Source organism: Engystomops pustulosus, chromosome 10 (genome assembly GCF_040894005.1).
Source record: "Engystomops pustulosus chromosome 10, aEngPut4.maternal, whole genome shotgun sequence".
In the NCBI taxonomy this organism is placed as follows: domain Eukaryota; kingdom Metazoa; phylum Chordata; class Amphibia; order Anura; family Leptodactylidae; genus Engystomops; species Engystomops pustulosus.
In genome coordinates, this window is record NC_092420.1 from 54,694,521 (window position 1) to 54,716,374 (window position 21,854).

The 21,854-nt window shown below is 40.6% G+C and overlaps 1 protein-coding gene across 4 annotated transcripts in view; it reads right to left on the reverse strand.

The window, feature by feature from the left end:
- Positions 1–21,854, reverse strand: part of CRB1 (crumbs cell polarity complex component 1) — a 45,151-nt gene that overhangs the window by 12,495 nt on the left and 10,802 nt on the right. For 2 of the 4 annotated variants that reach the window (XM_072129012.1, XM_072129011.1), the window contains exons 2-10: positions 17,922–18,428; positions 15,081–15,276; positions 14,860–14,999; positions 13,012–13,179; positions 9,367–10,293; positions 7,985–8,523; positions 1,769–1,925; positions 530–1,430; positions 371–410 (exon numbers count right to left, since the gene is read on the reverse strand). In XM_072129012.1, the coding sequence (XP_071985113.1) occupies positions 371–410; positions 530–1,430; positions 1,769–1,925; positions 7,985–8,523; positions 9,367–10,293; positions 13,012–13,179; positions 14,860–14,999; positions 15,081–15,276; positions 17,922–18,428 (3,575 nt within the window). Of the gene's footprint in view, positions 1–362; positions 411–529; positions 1,431–1,768; positions 1,926–7,984; positions 8,524–9,366; positions 10,294–13,011; positions 13,180–14,859; positions 15,000–15,080; positions 15,277–17,921; positions 18,429–21,854 lie in introns of all 4 variants that reach the window. The other 2 variants (XM_072129009.1, XM_072129010.1) reach the window with 2 other exon arrangements.

Below are 21,854 nucleotides of genomic sequence, written 5' to 3' on the forward strand. Positions count from 1 at the left end.
GAGGCATTTGCAACAAAAAGTCTCAAAAAGAAGCCAAAATTTGCACCTGCCAGGATAGGAAAAACTGAACATGTATCACAAGTAAAAAGACAGGATCATACATAAGGTGCAAAAACTATCTGCCAAAAGTCTCTAAAATTCTCCTCAGAGAGACCAAACTATGATACATGTGCCCCAATGACTCTAATTCTGTATTCAACACTGATAAATGTAATTGTGCGAATGGTGATTTCACAAATAGAAAGTTAAAAAAATGTATATAAAAAACAAACAAATATATAGCACTGCAGCTGTAAAGCAGGGTGTATGAAGCTAAGGGAACTATTCACAAACACTCATCTTTTAGAGACGATGATACATACATTCTTACCAAACTCAGAGCAGATTTTTCAGATGACAGTGAGGACAAACTGTGAATGACATAAGAATGTTAATACATATAGATGGACGGACACAGCACATATGTATGGACACCACAGACTCTCTCTGAATGAAGCATCACAGGCTATGAGATTGGCCCCATTCTTACCTACACTGCTGCCCTGTGACATTATATGGGCAGAGACAAAAATATCCATCTGCTCCCAATGCGCAGGTGGCACCTCGCGCACACAGGTGACCATGACAGGTAATGTAGTCACAGGTGGGCCCGGTGTAACCAGGCTCACAATCACATCTGTACCCATCAGCCTCAGTAGTGCAGTTGCCATTGGAACAAGGGTTAGGCAGGCACTCAGTAGTCTTAATTTCACAGACGTCTCCACTTCTCCCTTTAGGACAGGTACAGACCGGATGGGTGAATACATCACGGCAGCTGCCTCCGAACAAGCAGGGGTTAGAAGCACAGGGATTGGACTCTAGGCATCTGATGTCAACAATCTCAGCAGAAGTCCTCATGAACTGCTCTAGTTGTGGTTTCACCATTAGGTAATCTGCATCTACAAAGTATGGTAAGTGTATTCCTTCAATGAGCACTGTGCCAAAACATCCAGCAAAGTTCCTCTGCATTCCTCCTATGTCTACACCTAAATAAATATCTGTATCTTCCTTCAGAAAGTTCAGGTTTCCTGTAGGAAGTGGACTGATAGTTTTCTTCTGTTTTCTATCTATTTCCATCTGCCATGTTGAGGTCTGGGATGTAGGAGCTGTCATGGATAGGGTGACAGTGTGCCACTGGTTGTCACTCACTGGTTCCTCGCTTATTAGACTCACTGCATTGAGGTCATTCCCGCTTTGCAGGTGAAAATGTAGATGTTTGTTCTGGATGTTAATCCTAATCACTTCGGGCTCTCGTTGGGCATGCAGGAGGACCGATTCAGTGTCTCTAGTCCTAAAGCCAATGGTTAGGTTGGTGAGGTCTCTCATTATCTTCCCATTGCTTCTAAAACTGATGGTGCGTCCATTACCAGTAAATACGGCATTGGAAATACCTGTAATAAAAACAAAGACACAGAACTATAATGTTCATTTTATGTCTTTACTATTTCACTCTGGAAATGCGGTTTGGATAAAAGCGACATTTACACAAATAGGTAGTCTTTTGTAGATAGTTTTATATGAAGGAATAAAATGAGAGTAGTGAAATAAGCTACATGGTTTACTTCACTCCTCTTTTCAACTAATTTTTATTTTGGTGCAAATTGTGGAGCATAATGAATTATTCTTAAAATTGTTGTTTTTATTAGTTCCAAATTTCAATTACTTAACCAGTTCAAGAGAGATTTGATTCTTCTGTATAAAGGACATACTTCCCAGTCTTTGTACTTACATTCATATCCTCCAGGCACAAGCTCACAGACCGATCCAGATGGACATTGAGTGAGCTGGCACCATTGAACATCTTTACACGTCTTCCCTGCTGAAGAACATGAGCTGTCATTGCCATTGGAACCAATACAAGAACTTCCATTCTGACAAAGGCTGGGCTGAAGCAACAAGAGATAGGATTAACATTAGAGATGAGCATATTCCCTCTTACCTTCATTTTCTAAAGTGTACACCACTCCGATTTGTCAAAGTTGAAGTCACTTCCTTTGCACAACTCATGGTTATTCCTTAACGTAAATGCTTTACATTGTGATAACAGTGTGAATAATGCATTTCATGGAGGACACTGTCAGAATAAATTTACAGAGGATTTACATCAAGTAACCGTATTAACATCATTCCTACTAGAAACTTCAGAATAACTGTATCTTACTAGCACATTTTGGCGTCAATATATCATGCCTTGTGCACTAGTTTTTTGGGACACAAGGTATGAACATGTCACAATTCCTGGCACACAATCAGGAAATTCAGACTTTTTGCCCCTATGGGCCCCATATGTCACCTTTTTAAAATGTGGGAATAGTGGTGCGGCAGAACAAGGCATGAGGCAGCCATATTTAGCTATATTTGCTTTAACCTGTACCAAAAAAACTGGCACAGATTAGAGCTGAAATCTAATCCAGGTTGGACCTTGCACAGATGTGCTGCACCAGAATGAGTGTGAGGTTACCTACTGTGTCACTGCCCAGTAATTGCTGACAATGGAACGGCAGAACAATGATTTCTATGAAAAGATGTTCAAGAATTGTTACAAGTGGAAATCAACTGTTATTAACCCCTTAAGGACGCAGCCATTTTGTAGCTTAAGACCCATTTTTTGTATTCTGACTTGCGTCGCTTTATTTGATTACAATTTTTGAACACTGTTACTTATCAAAGTGATTCTGAGATCATTCTGAAATCATTGCATTTTCAGGCAGATAGATTTACCACCTAATTATTTCCCATATGTCTACTTTACATTTTCATAATTTTTGAAATGTCTGGATAATTTATTTTGATGTAACGCGGCTTACAAATTGAATATCGATTTTCTGTATTTTCAGAATTGACTATTTTGGGGATAAATACTGTTTTGAATGAAATTTTACATATTTAGCATCAAAACCCCCTATATAATCAGCCCATTTTCAAGTCTGCACCCCTCAAACTATCAGAAACAGCTTTTAGGAAGATTGTTAACCCCTTGAGATCTTCATAATAATTGAATCAAAATGGAGGTGAAATTTAGATTGGTCAAATTTGTTGGTTATACGTTCATTTAGCCCTAAAATTTACACATTTCCAAAAAATAAAAAAAAGAAAACCCATCTTAAAATTTGTTATGCCGAGACCCCCCACATGTGGCCGTTACTTGCCAAATAATCATGTTATCTTTATTCTATGGGTTGATACGATTACAGGGATACCATACTTGAATATTTTTTCTTATGTTTCACTAAATTTGGCAGATAAAACCCTTATGTGGTGAAAAATCTATCATTTTTGCATCACCATCTTGGCATAACATTTTTTGTTTTTTGGCTACGGAGCTGGTTCACATGTTGTACTTTGCAACAGTATCATTCTGGAGTACATATGTTTTTTTGATCACTTTTTATTGCATTTTTTGTGGGATTAAATAGGTAAAAATCTTAATTTTTGGTGGGTTTTTAAGTTTTTTTCTAACGGCGTTCATTGTGCAGGTTCAATAACTATTACCGTATATACTCGAGTATAAGCCGACCCGAGTATAAGCCGAGGCCCCTAATTTTACCACAAAACGCTGGGAAAACCTATTGACTCGAGTATAAGCCGTGAGTGGGAAATGCATTGGTCACAGCCTCCCCAGTATATAGCCTGCCAGCCCCCGCCCCAGTGTATATAGCCTGCCAGCCCCTGCCCCAGTGTATATAGCCTGCCAGCCCCTGCCCCAGTGTATATAGCCTGCCGCCGCTGCCGGACAGATCGCACAGAAGATATACAGGGGTCGCCGGAAAGGTGAGTTTAGATATATTTATTTTTTTGACTCGAGTATAAGCCGAGTTTGGGTTTTTCAGCACATTTTTTGTGCTGAAAAACTAGGCTTATACTCGAGTATATAAGGTAACTGTTATTCTACAGTTTGATGCTATATATATATGTGGGGTTTGTTTTCTGATTTAGACTTTATGGGGCAAATGTATCATAGTTTGGTCTCTCTGAGGTGAATTTTAGAGACTTTTGGCGGCTAGTTTTTTCACATTATGTATGATCCTGTCTTTTTACTTGTGATACATGTTCAGTTTTTCCTATCCTGGCAGGTGCAAATTTTGGCTTCTTTTTGAGACTTTTTGTTGCAGATGTCTCAAATCCACATGGACATAAGCGAGCAAGCTGAGGGGGTTATATGCAGGAAAGGACACAAGCCACGTGAGGGGGTTATATACAGGAGTGGACACAAGCCACGTGAGGGGGTTGTATACATGGGTGGACACTACTGTTAATTTGGGATTTAACATGTTTCATTTTTAATGCATTTTGAAACTAATTACAACAGTTGAGGAGGTGATTTGCCTTATTACATTACTTTTAACATTTTAATTTACAAAACGCATAGTAAACGCAATTGAACCGCTATGTGTGACCTCACCCTTAGAAGTAACCAATTAAAAAAATGTAAGAATTTTGACAAAAGAGGTTACTGTGCAAAATGTTAAACATTTAAAGCATGTGAAATAATTCCAATTTACATGTTAAAATCGGGTCCATGAAAAAAAACTTCCTTTGCACCTGCCCTGGACCAGGTGCAGATTTGCGGCTAAAAAGACGCAAAAACGGCAAAATGTTGCACGGAACATCTGGAAAACAAAGATACTTAAGGCACACTGAACAAGGTGCACACCGAGGTGCACTTGAAGAGCGCCAACAAAAGTCGCAAAAAAAAAGACAATTTGCCTAGATAAAACTATGATACATGTGCCCCTATATGTTATGGGGCTATGGGCATTTATATTGATTTATCCATTTATTTTTTTATTGCATAACATTTTTTAACACTTATGTATTACTTGGGACACCATGGGACATGAACAAGCAATCAACTGATTGCTTGTTCATGATAATACTCTGCAATACTGATGTTAAGTTACTGCACTCAGCATCCGATATATCGAACGCTGAACGCTAAGGCCCCTTTCACACTTGCGTTTTTCACACGTGTTTTCTGCGCGTGCTTTTGACGCGCAGAACTTGCATTGCACTCTGACCCATTGTAATCAATGGGTCTTTTCAGACTTGCGTTTTTTCTCACGCACACATGCATGTTTTTTTTAACGCGCGTTTAAATCTCGACATGCTCTACTTTTGCAAGTCACGCGCGTGAAAAACGCACCATACAAGTCTATGGGGATGCATCAAAAACGCATCGCACTCTGAGACACATGCAAGTGCAATGCAAGTGCAATGCGTTTTTCACGCATCAATTACCATAGAAAAGATAGAGCTCAGTCCTGAGTCCATTTCACGCACATTTTCTGCGTGTGAAAAACGCATTGAAATTGCATTGAAAACGCGCGTGAAAAACTGAGACAGTGAACAAACTCTGACTGAAAACTGATTGAACTCTGATGCAAAATGCGCGTTTTTCACTGACCAAACCCTGATCGCACCCTGATCAAACTCTGACGTGAAATGCAACGCGAGTGTGGAAGGGGCCTAAGGGGTTAAGAATAGTTTTTTAGCCAAATGTTATAGTGGGATAGAATGTATGGGTTGATAGTACCTCTCTTATTCTCAATCCACTCGTGGTTTCATCTTTAAGAACAGTTTTAAAACTGAAAGTGAGCCAAAAAAACAAGTCAGGAAGACTAGCAGATCCTCTTTATCCTTTTTTGCCCCTACGTGATAAATGTGACGGGGGGGGGGGGGGGGCTTATTGGCCTAATTGAGCTAGGTTGTTTACGATCACTCCAGGAGGGCTAGCTTCAAAGAACTTCTGTAGCCGAATTGTCTCCATGCATCCCCCACCCCATTAGGAGACAGAGAGCCATAAAAACTCTTAAACCAATAGATTGAATAGGAACATTTATGGAATTACGGTCCATCTCACCCCAAAAGCAACCACATTTTTGAATTTTTTATAGTCAAGAAATTACAATGACCCAATCCCCGTGGCTCTAACATCCTTGGGTCTGGAGATATCAATATCTCCGGATAGGACCATAGCAAATGGGTCAGGTTTGGTATCAATGTGACTACCCATGACTACACCCCTTGATAAGCTATGGCTTTTTCAGGGTTCTGGACGTGATATCAGGTAGGAGGGACCCATAACCCCTCCTGTTGGGTGGAAAGAGGAGTGTTTGCACCTGATATAATCAGCCACTTCTACGGCCACATTGTCTTTCACCTGGGGGAAATCTTACCATCAGGGAGGATCTTAAAGTGTGGACTATCCATCCCCATTAGGGCCACACACAAGGTTACTAACTCAGTAAACTGCTGAGACTTGTAGTGCTGCCTGTATATTTGCACTCTGTTTACTGTATATATCTATTGTGTGTACTGTATTGTCTAGTGTGCCCTTAAGGCAATTAAATATAAAATTTAACCTGCGTTGCTTTTTTATTTCAATTCACGAATCCCAACGTCCGAGTCTCGCTTATATACAGTGGCGGCCAAAAGTATTGGCAACCCTACAATTCTGTCAGATAATACTCTGTTTTTTGCAATCAGAAATTATTTGGTATTATTATCTTCATTTAATTTGTCTTCAATGGAAAACCACAAAAAGCCAAATTGGATATAATTCCACACCAAAAATAAAAAAGGGGGTGGGCAAAAGTATTGGCACTGTTTGAAAAATCATGTGATGCTTCTCTAATTTGCGTAATTAACAGCACCTGTAACTTACCTGTGGCACCTAACGGTGGTGGCAATAGCTAATTCACGCTTGCAGCCAGTTGAAATGGATTAAAGTTGACTCAAACTCTGTCCTGTGTCCCTGTGTGTACCACATTGAGCATGGAGATTAGAAAGACCAAAGAACTGTCTAAGGACTTGAGAATCAAAATTCTGAGGAAGCATGAGCAATCTCAAGGCTACAAGTCCATCTCCAGAGACCTGAATGTTCCCGTGTCTACCGTGCGCAGTGTCATCGAGAAGTTTAAATCCCATAGCACTGTGGATAACCTTCCTAGATGTGGATGAAAAAGAAAAATTGACGAGAGATTTCAAGGAGGAGGTTCCCTGAGGTTCTGGCGTTGCTTTGCTGCCTCTGGCACTGGACTGCTTGACCGTGTACATGGCATTATGAAGTCTGAAGACTACCAACGAATTTTGCAGCATAATGTAGGGCCCAGTGTGAGAAAGCTCTGTCTCCCTCAGAGGACAATGACCCAAAACACACTTCAAAAAGCACTAGAAAATGGTTTGAGAGAAAGCACTGGAGACTTCTAAAGAGGCCAGCAATGAGTCCAGACCTGAATCCCAAAGAACACCTCTGGAGAGATCTCACAATGGCAGTTTGGAGAAGGCGCCTTCAAATCTCAGGGACCTGGAGCAGTTTCCAAAGAAGAATGGTCTAAAATTCCAGCAGAGCATTGTAAGAAACTCATTGATGGTTACCGGAAACGCTTGTTCGCAGTTATTTTGTCTTAAGGTTGTGCTACCAAGTATAAGGCTGAGGGTGCCAATACTTTTGTCCGGGCAATTTTTTGGAGTTTGGTGTAAAATGATCAAAGATTTGACTTTTTTTTCATTCTTTTTTGTGTTTTTTCATTGTAAGCAAAATAAATGAAGATATTAATACCAAAGAATTTGTGATTGAAATCATTATCTGACAGAATTGCAGGAGTGCCAATACTTTTGGCCACCACTGTATATGCTACCAGGTTGGTTCCTCACCCTATATAATCACGTTACGGACCGGGCTTATATTAAAGGAGAACTGGTGGTAGCTCTTTGGGTTCAGGGTTGTGATTTTTTTGTTGTGCCATATCCGGAAGTTGTGTGGACAACTTTAAATCACTTCCTGTCCCTCTCAGAACCCGTGCATTCTGGGAGTGTCCATAAAAGGATACATAAGTGAACTTGCGTACCCTTCAGGGGTCCAAAACATTACGGTTTCCTTCACACTCTATTTTTAGATTAAAATCATGTAACCCATTTTTGGCAATGTGATATTAACCCTTACCTTGCAGGCTATATCACTTAAGCAGCCTTGTGTTAAATTAACCAAAGTTGAGTCTTTTAAGTTGGAACTGGTAAAGAACTGGAGAGCCCTTCCATCCATCCTCAGATCCTGAATACAACCTTTAAAATAGCCTCCTCTCCTAATAGTCTCCAAGCGATCTCCTAATCCTCCAACATAAAGAAAATGTGTATATTGTTCTCTTTTGATATCCAAAGATATTAAATCCAGTGGAAGAGATGAAGTGAAAAGATATAGTTTGTTTTCTGTCAGTTTCATAGTAACCAGATGAGCTTGACCATCACTGATACTATGTTCTCCCCTGGACATAATGCCATATCCAGTTCTTGCAGTCAATTTACCAGACTCCAGGGATACTGTAATATCATAGTGAGTAGAATTTCCAATAGCAAACAAAAGCCCGGTATCATGCTTTGTTCTAACAAATGCAGACACAATGATGTCATCATTGAATTGATTCCTTGTTTGGAAAACCGCATAAGAGGATACATTTCCATAACCAAATCCAGCAGCTTCATATTCTACCAGGAAGAAAACAAAAGAACAGTTGGTATCAAGTTTTAATTAATAACAATGTTTACAGCTGTTCATATATTCTCATAAATGGCAATCACACACACAGTTATAAAATATTAGAGGGATAATCTTAGGGTGACAGGTTAAGAATGTGGAGTCAAGTCCAATATAGAGGTTTTGAAAGATTTTTCATTGATTTAAAGCATAGCTAAACCTTTGACAAAATGAAATAAATCAATACTCCAGAGATGATAATAGTAAACGTAATATACAGTAGTTTATTAAAGAAATTTGTACCTATATTCCATATTTAATTATCCAATAAAATGACTATCCCATTAGGGGTAGGGTATGAAATGCCCTATCTAGAATTCCCTCCTTAATGTATGACCACAGAAGGGTGAGCTGATTTTCTATTTTTTCCTTTGCTTGTACAATGTGGAATTTCTACCTATTAAAAAAATCTCAACATCATATGCAAATGAGCAGAGAAGAGTAATTCTTAGGTTCTATAGTGCCTAGAAACATGCTTTTGGTGTCATACTAAAGATAAGAATTAGTTGTGGTTCTGTGATTTCCAGATTGGAGAGACATACTGTTTAAGGCATATTTGGAAATGTGAGCTACAATTCCCACCTTTTTAAATTGTATGTTATAATAATTTCTTGTGTCTGATATTCTGTTAGTTAAGTAAAAATCGGCAAATATTTTAATAGTTGTGTACAGCAAACTGTAAGTAAGCAGATGTATTTACTCCATTTACTCAAAATACTGTAATTTGCCTAAATGGGTTATATAGCATACACCATCTATGATATGGAGCTGCATAAATCAATCATAGTAGTTACCTGTGGAGCAATTGCTTCCTCTGTAAGGCCGATGGCAATCACAGTAATAGCTGAGCCATAAATTAATGCATTTGCCTCTGTTTCCACATGGGTGACTGTCACAATGGTTATATCTCTTGCAACCAACTTGAATGTTAGCCAATTTCCCATCTTCCTCTGTAATTACATAGGAGCCCACAGTAATATCACGTGTGCAGCCTACAAACGGCACCTGGGTGTCAAATGTTCCAGTAATATTGGCTCCCTGCGTTCTGTTTGACGAGATTTCACCTCCAAATAATCCTTCCTGGAACTTAATATTTGATGCATCTGCTAGATGAGAGTGGTTTGTGCATGTACTTCCACAAGAGGGGTCAAGTAATTTAAGCTGAATACTGTCTTGGAAGATTACTTGCACAGTATGCCAAAGATCATCGCTGACATTGTGAGGTAAATGTAAGAGAATGTGCAACTGACTACTGCAGTGTAAAGATAAGAACAAGAAGCCATTTTGAAGATACACCCTCAAAGCTGTCTCTCCGTCTCCTAGATGTAATATGACGGCGTACGTCTGCACAGTGCGGAATGTGAAGGACACATTGACCAGTTCATCTATTTGAGGGTGTAATGTGAAGGGAAGAATTGCTCTACCATCAAATGATAGGGTGGTCCGCGTCTCACAGTAAGGGCCAGTAAATCCGGGAACACAAACGCAGGTATGGTAGTGTTCATTGTCCATTAAATGGGGTATGCAGGAACCCCCATTGTGGCATATGTTCTCCCTACAGGCAGTAAGAACCTGCAGACAGTCTGGACCTCCATAGAAACGTCCTCCTATGGTGGATGTAGGACAGTGACACTTATAGCTACCAAGACGATTCTCACAAGTGCCTCCATTTTGACAGGGATTTGACTCACACTCATTGAAGTCTTGTTCACAGTGGACACCTAACATAAGGAGACAAAAAACAAGTTATTTGATGCCTGCTTCAGGCGGTTCAGGCGGTCCCCTCATGAATACATCGGACAGCTTTGCAAGCTGTCCGATGATTACACTGTACCCCGCCGCAGTGTAAGATAGCGTTACCGGAGGTTTCCGGTAACGCTATCACTCTAACACTGCGGCGTTTGATCAAGCACTAGGAGCTGCTTACTTTAGTAAGCAGCTCCTAGTGCTGAAAATTTAGGTGACAGGTCCTCTTTAAGTACAAACCTAAAGAACCTCTCTTGAACATAACCTGGGGACTGTAAATCTATTGTTTTTCGAGAACACTATCTAAGTCAATAAATGAGACAAGAAGACATAACATTGGGAGATCACATATTGATGTTCTATTATCTATATCACATGATTCTAAGTTGAATATTAATTGGTGAGTTAAAGTAATTAGATGATAACCAGACCCTCCAGATAAAAGAGACCTTACCCAAATGTATGAGGAGACATATCCATAGAAGAGAATTGAGCATCCTCAGAGCTGTCCCATGTACTGAACATGAGGGGTGTCTGTGTGCATCTTGATGCCTGGATCCCGTCACTGGATTACCCTTCTGCACAGACTGTTTTTTTCAATCTCTTAAAACCATCTTAGTCTAATTCCTCTTATTAGCGTTTATGTAAGAAGTAGGTGAGAAAACCCAATGCGGATCTACTCCCCACCTCTGAAGCTATTATTAGACTCCAGGATGAAAATCAAAGGATCAAGTATAGAAAGAAACAATGAAGATCTATGGGCTAGGAATTTAACAAACTACACCAGGATTACAGGTATTCATGACATAACATTGTCTATAGAATTCCCTGGGACAAACCTGCAAAATTCTGGCAACTTCAATTCAGCCCTGCAACGTGGCATAGTCATTACCCTGGGGTAAGAAATGCTTAGTACTGTAGAAGGTCCTTGTAAACATATGCTCCACCTCAGTCTGTCTACAAATACCCCATACTAGAGTTTGCCTATCTACCATCAAAATGCATCAAGATAATCCAGGGATTCTTACTTATAGATCCAGGCACTGTGATTGTGGTAATTGTCTTATATTTGTTATGCGTATCAATTTTTAAAACTATTCTTATGCATCTAAAGGGCTCTGGGGAGGTTGGGGGGGGGGGGGGTTACCAGGCCCCCTCCATTATGCAGCTTCACAGGCTGTTACACTGTGAAGGAACACTTCCACCCCCTCTTCCACCCCCACTTCCACCCCCAGGGCCCTTCTGGCTCAATAACATAATTTTACAAGTTGACTTTACAAGGTGGGAAGCCATGGATAACAAATATAAAAAGATTACCACGGTCACGGTACCTGGGTCTATAAATGAGTCTCCCTAGTTTCTCATACTCAATTTTAATGATTCCCTTTAACTCTCTTCCGCTGACTTTAAGTTTTCCACTGCTCCCACGCTAGCCACGGTAGCAGGATCGGGTCTCTGGGTGTCTCTAGGGAGAAGGGTGATGCGATTTATTACTGCTTCTTCCTTTTCTGCTCCTCACAGCATTGCACTGAAGTAGCACGATGCATAGAGGAGCGGAGCCAGCACCGCTGGCGCCTCTTTAGACTCGGGGTTCATGTGACTGCTCGCTCTAGAGAGTAATTCAGAGCTGCTGGGTCTAATCAGCTCTTATTAACATCTGCCTTCACAGGGGGTCCTTTCCCCCTGTAACTCTTATAGATGCCTCAGTTACAGGGGAAAACTTGTAAAAGAAAAAAAAATGTAAAAGAATGTATTACGTTTTTGCTAGCTCTATGTGTCCCAAAAAGAAAAACTGCAAAAATTTTTGAAGGTAACACATAAAAAAGTTATGGCCCTTAAACCACCGCATACAAAAATTTGCTATAAATGCCTGGTCACTAGAGCCTTTTCAGGCCGTGCCACTAACTGGTTAATAATGGAAAGAAGAACAGGTGTAAAAGAATAAAAAGTAAATCACTTTCTCACATTTAGGCTACATTCAAACAGCCGTGTGCACGCTGTACCGTAGCACGGTGGGCAAACAGCAGTGCCGGGGGAGAGGAGGAGAGGGAGAGCGCCGCTCAACCCCGCCCCTCTCTATAGGAATACACAGCGCACGGTGCCATATTCCGTAGAAAGATAGGACATGTCCTATCTTTCTACGGGGTACAGAGCGGTACGGTGCCACACACTGTATATTCGTCGGCGATATATATGTCCCCCAAACGTTTGTGTGTATGTAGCCTAACATATAGACCACAGGATGTATGTTTCTACACAGTTACGTAACTGTAATAAAACAATGATCACTTAGCCTCAAATACATACAGATTTTGTAAGCAATGTTAACGTTTTTTGGACTGGCCAACCATCTATGATGTCTTTAACTGGGAAAAAAGAGAATTTATCAATCTTATCATGACCAATACTTTGTTCTCCCTGGAGGAAGCCACTATCATAGTTGTCTAGCATTGGCTTTCTCCAGTCTCCCCACTGTAGAGTATATATGTGCATGGTACATGTCATAGGAATTTGGTCAACAGCTAGTAAAAGTGTATGGTGACATCCCCCTTACCCCGATTGCCATGTAGCGTGTAAAAGGCCTCTTACAACCACAATATGAAGCTTTTCACATGTTTCTTACCTCCCTTTTGACACTATTTAGATATGTCTTGCACAAGCCATAACACTTAGAGTTGATAGTTAGTACTTACCCATGAATCCTTTCCTACATTTGCAGATGTAACCTCTAGATTCATCTTGTTCCTTGCTGTCTCCTTCAGACATACTGAACCTTGTTAAGTCTGTGCATTCCCCACCATTCATACAATGATGGATTTCACATACAGGGAAATGGATCTCACACAGGGAGCCTGTGTAGCCTGCAAAAATAGAATTTTATTTAAGAATTTAATGAAAACTAGGCTAATGCACAATTCCTGAGTGGTGAAATTCAGACTGTTTGATAGATGTTTGTGTATGTCAAGGTACAAGTGTTTCAAATCAACCCCCAGATAGGTAGCCCAAAAAGAGGTGGCAAACAGGAAAATACTACAAGAACATTTCCATTAAAAACACAATACAGACAATCTCCGAGTTACCTATTAGACAGGTTCTATAGGTTTCCTGTTAAGTTGAATTAGTATGTCAGAAAAAGTAGATTTTATAAGTGCAAGGAAGCAAGGGAAACTTAATTAATCTGAAATTAATTATAAAATATCATTGTAAATCTGAAGATACCCTCTGACTGTGAAACACATCTGATAGCTAACTGTCTGGGTCTCTTCTCACCCGGCAGATCGCTAGTGCGTGACAGGACAATGCCGGCTATTAGAGCTCACAGTCTAAATAAACAAAGAATAATATGATTTACTACGTGCAGGGAAAGATTTCACTGTAAATATACAAATAGGCAACTGTGCCAGTGAGCCGTCTTTATTCTGTATAGCACAGGATAAAGACAGCTTTTCCATAGCAATGGGCATTTACAGAACAGGGCAGGGGGCACTTTCAAGGTAGACTTTTAATAGATGCTCACAAAATCCCCTAATAAACTATATTAGAAAAAATGTGTTAAAGCATATCCCCTACACGTATAAGGCAAATAAGGGAAATGGTAGTTACGCCAGTACTGATGCTCCAAGCCTTAATTTCTTTGGGCGCCACTTTTGGCTGTCAGGACTGGGAGTTGTTGAGTCTAGGTTATTTTCTTTTTTGAGGGCTTGAATATTGAGATAAGTAGTATTTTTTGATTGTGGCATTATTCGGGGTGTTCATAACATTTGTTAAATTGTATTAACTATAACTGCGGGGGGCGGGGGAAAAAAAAGACACCTATTCTGGCATTTTGACTTCCTGAACCAGAATACAATAGTACAAAACAAAAAAGTCTGTGGAGCCTTGGATAATATAGCCCCCCTGCCTCAATGTGTTGTAACTAGTTACTCACAGATTAGTTGGACTAGTACAGAGTCCCATATTTTGTAGGTTGTTTTTAGTCACTCATCCTAGTAGTTACACTGGGGCAGATTTATCGTTCTGTCCTGATTTGCACCAAAAAAATGTCTTCTATAGTTATAAAAGTACCTGCCAACTGTATAAAACCTTTGATAAATGAGATGCAGACAGATTTTCTTGGTGCAAATTAGAATTGCAGAATTGTGTCATAATTTGCACCGAAAAATCATTTTCTGCGCCACATTTATCAAAGGTTTTACATAGATTTCAGACACTTTTACGACTATTAAGACAAAAGAGTATGGCCTTTGAAAAGGGGGTGTGGTTTCATCCCAAAAAGTCTGTGTGCCAGAAATAATGCTGATGTGCAGGAATTTTTGCGAAGCCAGAGCGTTTGGGGTTTCATCAGAGATGCTCAGTTAGCATTAGAAAATTCTGTCAACGTATGAACAGGGCTAAATTAGGATGCATCAGAAAGTCCCTTTAGGCTTTTGGTAACCAGTTGACTTTGGACTGGTGAATCTTTACAATTTCTCTAAAACCATCCTAGTATACATTTGTTTAAGCTGCAGCTGTCTCATATAGCTCAAATAGCTGTAGGTTACCTGGCCAGCAGAGACATTGGAAGCCTGCAGAATCCTCTGAGCAGGTGGCATTGTTCTGACATGGTTGGGATGAGCACAGAGGTGCCGGGGCCTCGCAGTGCAGGCCGGTATATTCCACCATACTGCAGTCACAGACATACCTGCAAAACATCATGATAATGGAGCAAACCATAATGATTTCATAGCATAAAGAAATTAAATTAAAAGAAACGATTACTAACCCATCAACGTTATCCATGCAGTGTCCACCATTAAGGCATGGAGAACTATCACACTCATTAATATTTACATCACATAGGACCCCATAGAATCCTGCAGCACATTCACAAGAGAAAGATCCAAAATTTTCAAGGCACCTGGCACCATTCTGACATGGCTCTGGTGTGCAGACATTATACTCCAGCTCACAGTCTCTGCCTAGAAGAAAAATTGGTGCATAGTTATTAAAATCTGAACCTTAGGATAAGTCATCAATATCAGATGAGTAGGCCACATCACTCAAGCTTATTAACAGGGTGGTTTTTTTTGGCCTTTTTGGATTTGGTGCCAGTCTAATTGTGTTTGTTTTGTGCATAGTCTACACTTTTCTATGCATTCTTATGATTTTTTTTGTTGTTGGTTTTCTCACTTACAAGTAGCTGTGTAAAAATAAAGACAAAAAACAGAGACAACGGAGGGCGGCGCCTCGGGTGATATCGTAAGGCAATTAGTGAATGTAAAGAAAGTCCCAAATTGGGTGCTCACCATTAGCCACCTTGGCTAGTATGCATCAAGCCCTTTAACAGGGTAGCAAATGAATGGACGCGGTCCCGGTCTGCTGCTCCTCTAGCCCAAAAAACGAAGACGCCAATTCCAAGAAGCGGAGTCAGCGGTATACAATATATAAGGATGGGTTGGCTAGATTCTATGGGCGCTGACCACCGACTGAGAGTATCAGCGAATGTATCACTGGTTACAACTCCAAATAATTTATTGATAAAACCAGAATGGTAAAACAAAAGTACAGGAATGTATAGTATATCCTCCTAACGCGTTTCGGGTCGGACGACCCTTTCTCAAAGATAGGATAGGATTCCTATCTTTGAGAAAGGGTCGTCCGACCCGAAACGCGTTAGGAGGATATACTATACATTCCTGTACTTTTGTTTTACCATTCTGGTTTTATCAATAAATTATTTGGAGTTGTAACCAGTGATACATTCGCTGATACTCTCAGTCGGTGGTCAGAGCCCATAGAATCTAGCCAACCCATCCTTATATAAAGTAGCTGTGTGTAACTTATGGAGTTGTTGGAAACCAATTTTAATAATAACCAAATTTATTGTAAGTGATTTTTTTTGCATTTTTTTATATTTATTCAAGATTAGGTCAGGGCATGTGTGTCCAGTGGTATTTGTACTATAATTCAGATATTTTATGGTACATTGGACCACTAGATGTTACAGTACATAATTTTAGTGGTGAGATAATACATTGTATTATATAATTATTTAATGGTGTCCACTTTTGTTTTCATGGAATTGGTACATTCCATGTTCACCCTTGACTAGTGGTGAGCTAACCCAAACCTCTAAGAAATTCTTATTGCTTCTTGCACATATATGCCACTATTTTGGCAAGAATCGGTGCTTTCCAATGACATCATGTGGATTGCCCATCCTCCCCAAAATGCAGCACATTGCATCAATGTTAGGTATTACTGAGGGTTTGGATCAGGTCTGGGTTCAAACTCAGCTGAACCTGCTCATCACTACTCTTGACTAATTGTTTTAGTTTTTTTCATTGCCGGATTTGTTAATAACATATTCTTATTACTTTTGGCTCCCTTTGGGCTTAGGTGTTTCTAAAATATTAAATAATGAACTGGTTGCACTAAATCCTTGTTGTAAGATTCTCGATGAACTTATGCTTTACTGTATTTTAATATCCTAGATTCATGTTTCATTTATTCAAAGTGTTTTCATTAAAAGGATCTAAGGATCTATTAAACTTTTCTTTATAAAATCCTGGCAAAAAATTGTGTATATTAAAAACCTCTCATCGCATCTTACAACACACAATACGCACACCAATCTGCAGTATTTCGTACATTTATTGTTCCCCCTGTGTTTGTGAATTAAATTCTAGTAGCTTGTGATCTCAGGTGAAAATGAAAATATAAGGTTGCTGAGCCTTTCTGGAAAACCTGGGATGGCGATTACCAAAACCACATTGACAGTGACTGAGCTTTACAAAGAGTATAACACAATTTTCAGAGTGGGACACATCTAAATGTATAAATTGGTTAATATTTTAATTTAAACCTTTTTCACTAAAAAGTCAATACAATCTAGAAGCAGCAAGTTGTAGAGCAGGAGTAGCTGAATAAATATCCAGTTAGTGGGAAACATTCTCATCTATTATTTTAAATCTCTACATTTTTGGCATTGAAAATAGTAAAAGGGGCAATGGTTACAACAACAATCATCATCTTGGAACACAATTGTCATACAGTTCATAAGTGGCTGCTCTGGTACCAACCACTATAAAACCACTTAGAACAATCCCAAAAGCAATCCTGTATTGCAGCCCAAATACCACTCCATCCACGAACAGACCCCAGACCAGACCGTAAATAAAAACTCAGATCCCAGTCCAGATTATAAAAATAATACAGACACAGGGCAAGGGCTGGCCGGCTTTAAACTGGGGGTAACGATGGGCTGGCTATATACTGCAGGGGCTGGTAAGCTATATACTGGGGGGGGGGCAGGGGCTAGCAGGCTATATACTGGGGAGAAGGGGGCTGGTCAGTTTTATACTGGCTGGAGGCTGTGACCAATGCATTCCCCACCCTAGGCTTATACTAAAGTCAATAGGTTTTCCCAGTTTTTGTGTTAAAATGAGGTACCTTGGCTTATATACGGTACATAATTTTAAGAATATAATGTCTATGAGATCGGAACTTTTGAAGATGACCTTCCTGTTTGAATGGACTAATTATCTAGTGGAGTGAAAATGAGTGATCTGAGTATGACATGGTACATACAACTACTATAAGCAGGAGTATATGTATAATATACCTGTATACTGAAGTGGACAAACACAGTCGTAAGTCCCAATCCGGTTCAGACAAGTGCCTCCATTTTGACAGGGCTGTGAGATACATTCATTGACCTCGATGTCACATAAAGCACCTTGAAATCCAGGAACGCAGTAGCAAGCTTGTCCATTCCCCCTCTCCCTACACACAGCTCCATTTTGGCATGGGTTCCAAAGGCACTCATCTTCCGGAGTCTCACAAAATGTTCCTTTGTAGCCCACAGCACAAAAGCATGTGGACCCTCTGTCAGTAACGTAACACTGCCCCCCATGTCTACACTTATTTCTGAAACATCTTTTCATAGGTATTTCACAGTTTCTCCCCTTGTATCCGGCAGGACAGCGGCATTCGAAGGTTTCTGTGTCAAGGGTAACCTGACACGTGGCATTCTGTGGGCAAGGATTCGACAGACAGGGATCAGATATGCTCCCACAGCCTTTTGAAGAACATTGTAATCCTTGTGTTGTGTTCTTTATGCAAAAAGTACCTGGAAACACAAGACATGTTACAAAAGGATACACCACAACTTTACATAATAAAAAAAAAAAATTAAAAATTAAAAACCATGAATGTATTTTTTTTCTGCATGAAGCCTGGCAGTCACCGCCGTCCTATGGAGTGGAATGGGCAGTCCAGGGGAGAAGCAGTACCTCGGACCGCCACCTCATGAATATGCCCGACTGCTTACAGCACAGTCCAGCGTTTTGATTGTACAGCGCGGCAGTGTCTGCTAGCTTTATCAGAGCTACATCTGTTGTAGCACTAGGAGCTGCTTACTTAAGTAAATTGAGGCGCCACAGGCTAACACTAGTTGGCGGCGGGTATTTGGCGGTGGAGCCACGGCACTCCATCTATTGCACAGACCATGAGCCTGCGAAGAGCAAGGTAAGTATGTTTTTTTGTACTGACTACTGGGGCAGCACTGGCTACTGGGGCAGGGGGACCGCAATGTGGCTACTAGGACAGTGGGACAGCAATGTGGCCACTGGAGCATGGAGCAGCAATGTGGCCCCTGGGCCATGGGGACAGCAATTGTGCCAATGGGGCATGGTGACAGCAATGTGGCTACTGGGCCATGGGGACAGCAATGTGGCTCCTGAGGCATGGGGACAGCAGTGTGGCCTTCAGGGCATTGGGACAGCAATGTGGCTACTGCAGCATGGGGATAGCAATGTAGCTCTGGTCCATCGCTCTAACTCCCATCTCTCCTGGTTCCTGTATGTATACAGAGATGTGGCAGTGATGTCCACTGCACACTCATAGCCAGGACCTGCAGCGGCTGTCGCTGTGGTTGCAATGTAACTGCGGCACCTCTGTATACAAAATGAGACCAGGGGTGATGGGAGACACATTGCTGGAGTGGAGGGGGGTAAGCACAACTGCTTTTTTATTTTAATGCCCCCCAACCCTAGCTTGGTCAACCCCTGTAACTATCAGTAGCTCAATACACCACAAAAGCAAGACAGGATGTATGTAAGCAATATGAAAATCTTTATTAAGTCAAAAAATACATAAAAACAATTAAAAAACACTACATGTGCTGAGGTCCAGCAACCAACCCTGAGCTCAATGCAGGAAAAGACAAGTATGATAGACATACCAGGATGTGGAACCTGGTTTGGCTCAAAACTACCAACAGTTTAATCGTAACATATTCAAAATGCAGAAATGTAAAAGACAATATAAATTTAAGTAGCTTGACCATGAAGAAAATAATGAGAATAGTTACCTAAAGTGCATAGTGCAATCAGGGAGGGAGCCGGAGGGAGGATTCCCCACGCTTCCTCAGGGGTGCTGCTTGCACAGGCGATACGCGTGGGGAATCCTTCCTCCAGCTCCCTCCCTGATTGCACTATGCACTTTAGGTAACTATTACTAAGAAAATGTATTTCCATGTGATGAAGCATTTTGCCCAATGCATTTCAAAACACAAGGCAAACGCTTCATGTAAACACAGCCTGAAGCAGTTTATGAATGTAATGCTTACAGGGGATCATAGGAGAGACTCCTCCTGGGCCCAACTCTGCTCTCCTCTAGTAACATGCTGGGGGTTATGGGAAAAGGTGTTAGCTTGATGGCTCCGATGGGAGTTAAGCACCTAGATTGCCTAGAGCAGCATCAATGCTAAATACGGGCTTCACTACACATGTGAGCTGGCATCTCAGATGAGAAATGTAGGGGGAAGGGGCAGCAGGATGGCAGCATCATCACTACTTCCTGCCGTCTGCTTCCCCCATGTGGTCAGCAGCTACTGGACACCTTCCCTGGGATAAGAAGACTGACAGTGAGTATATAAATGTGTGTATATGTGTATATATATATGCTGTGTGTATTTATGGTGTGTATGTGTGTATCTGCTGTATGTGTGTATGGTGTGTATATACTGTATATGTGTGTATGTACTATATGTGTGTATGGTGTGTATATATTGTATGTGTTCATGTACTGTGTATGATGTCTATACAGTTTATACAATATATGTGTGTATATGGTGTGTTTATAGTGAATGTGTATGTATATACAATGTATTTACAAAGGGTCCGCGGAACGCGCTTTAGTTGGATTTTGGAAATATCGGGATTTGCGCCGCCGTGACAGCTATTTAGAAGGAGATTGTGTCACACACGATTGGATTTTGGCCGGCTTTCATGTGGCAGAAATCGGGAGGCGGCCCGTGGGACGATCCGACGGATTCAGACTGAGCGCGGGATTTAACTTTAAAATTGTGTCGCAAGACAATGTACTTAGATACACTGGGAAGAAGAAGGTGAACTCCGGCGGACCTGAGCGGGGAAGCGAAACACATGCAGGAAATCGGGTTCACGATCTAAGTGGACTGCGGCACAATGCATTCCAGTCGGACATTCCAGATTCGGGAATGCGTCAGGGACTGGTAAGTAAATGTGCCCCAATGTGTACTACATGGTATACATATGTACTATATAGAATGTGTGTGTATTAGATGTGTGTATACTTTATGTGTGTATATGATGTGTATACACTCTCTGTATAAGGATATAAATGCATATGAGTGCAAAAAAGTGTGAATATTTGTTTATATATGTATGTTTGTGTATAGAACTTTGTGTGTATATATGTATATTACTATGTGTGTATATATGAGTGTATAAATGTGTGTGGATTGTATAATTATGTGTGTGCACAATTGAAGGGGGTCCCATGCAGAAGTCTGCTATGGGGCCCAGCCTCTCCTAGTTACACCCCTGAGGACATCAACCATCAATATTAAGCATGATAAACCAGGGACACTTACTCATAGATCCAAGAAACATGACTGTAGTAATCTTCTTATATGTGTTATCCATGACCTCCTCACAGTGCCTGGATCTATGAGTAAGTGTCTATGGCTCATTATGTTTGATTTTGATGGTAGATTTCCTTTAAGGGCAAAAAAATTGATAAAATAATATCTGTTCTCCTTGGCTCTCAAACTCTAAACCCTTTATACTTAAGAGCTAAGAAATAGAAATGTGCCTTTTCTGGCATCAGGGCTATAACATTGTTAATGACATCAGCATTCAATTAGTTGCCATAGGAACTTGTTGATACTCATCAAAGCCATCACCATGGTAACAGAAGACACAAAGGAAGAACATCAGCCTGTTTTATCATTGGGTACCAATCCTATGTGTCTGTCGTCAAAATCTAAAGAGAACAAAGATTCTAAGCTCATATATTACATGTTATCACAACATGTGCGGGACATACAAGGACAGACCACAAATAGCTCCCTGAATGCTGGCACCTCAGGAAATAAATTGGTCAATATTGGACGTAGTTCAGCCTCGCAATACTGTGTCTGTAGAGAGGTAAAATAATTTTTTACTGCTGTACCTTGTGCTATGACATGGAAAGGGGTTAATCCTTGGCATCCTGTATGTCTGCACCACTC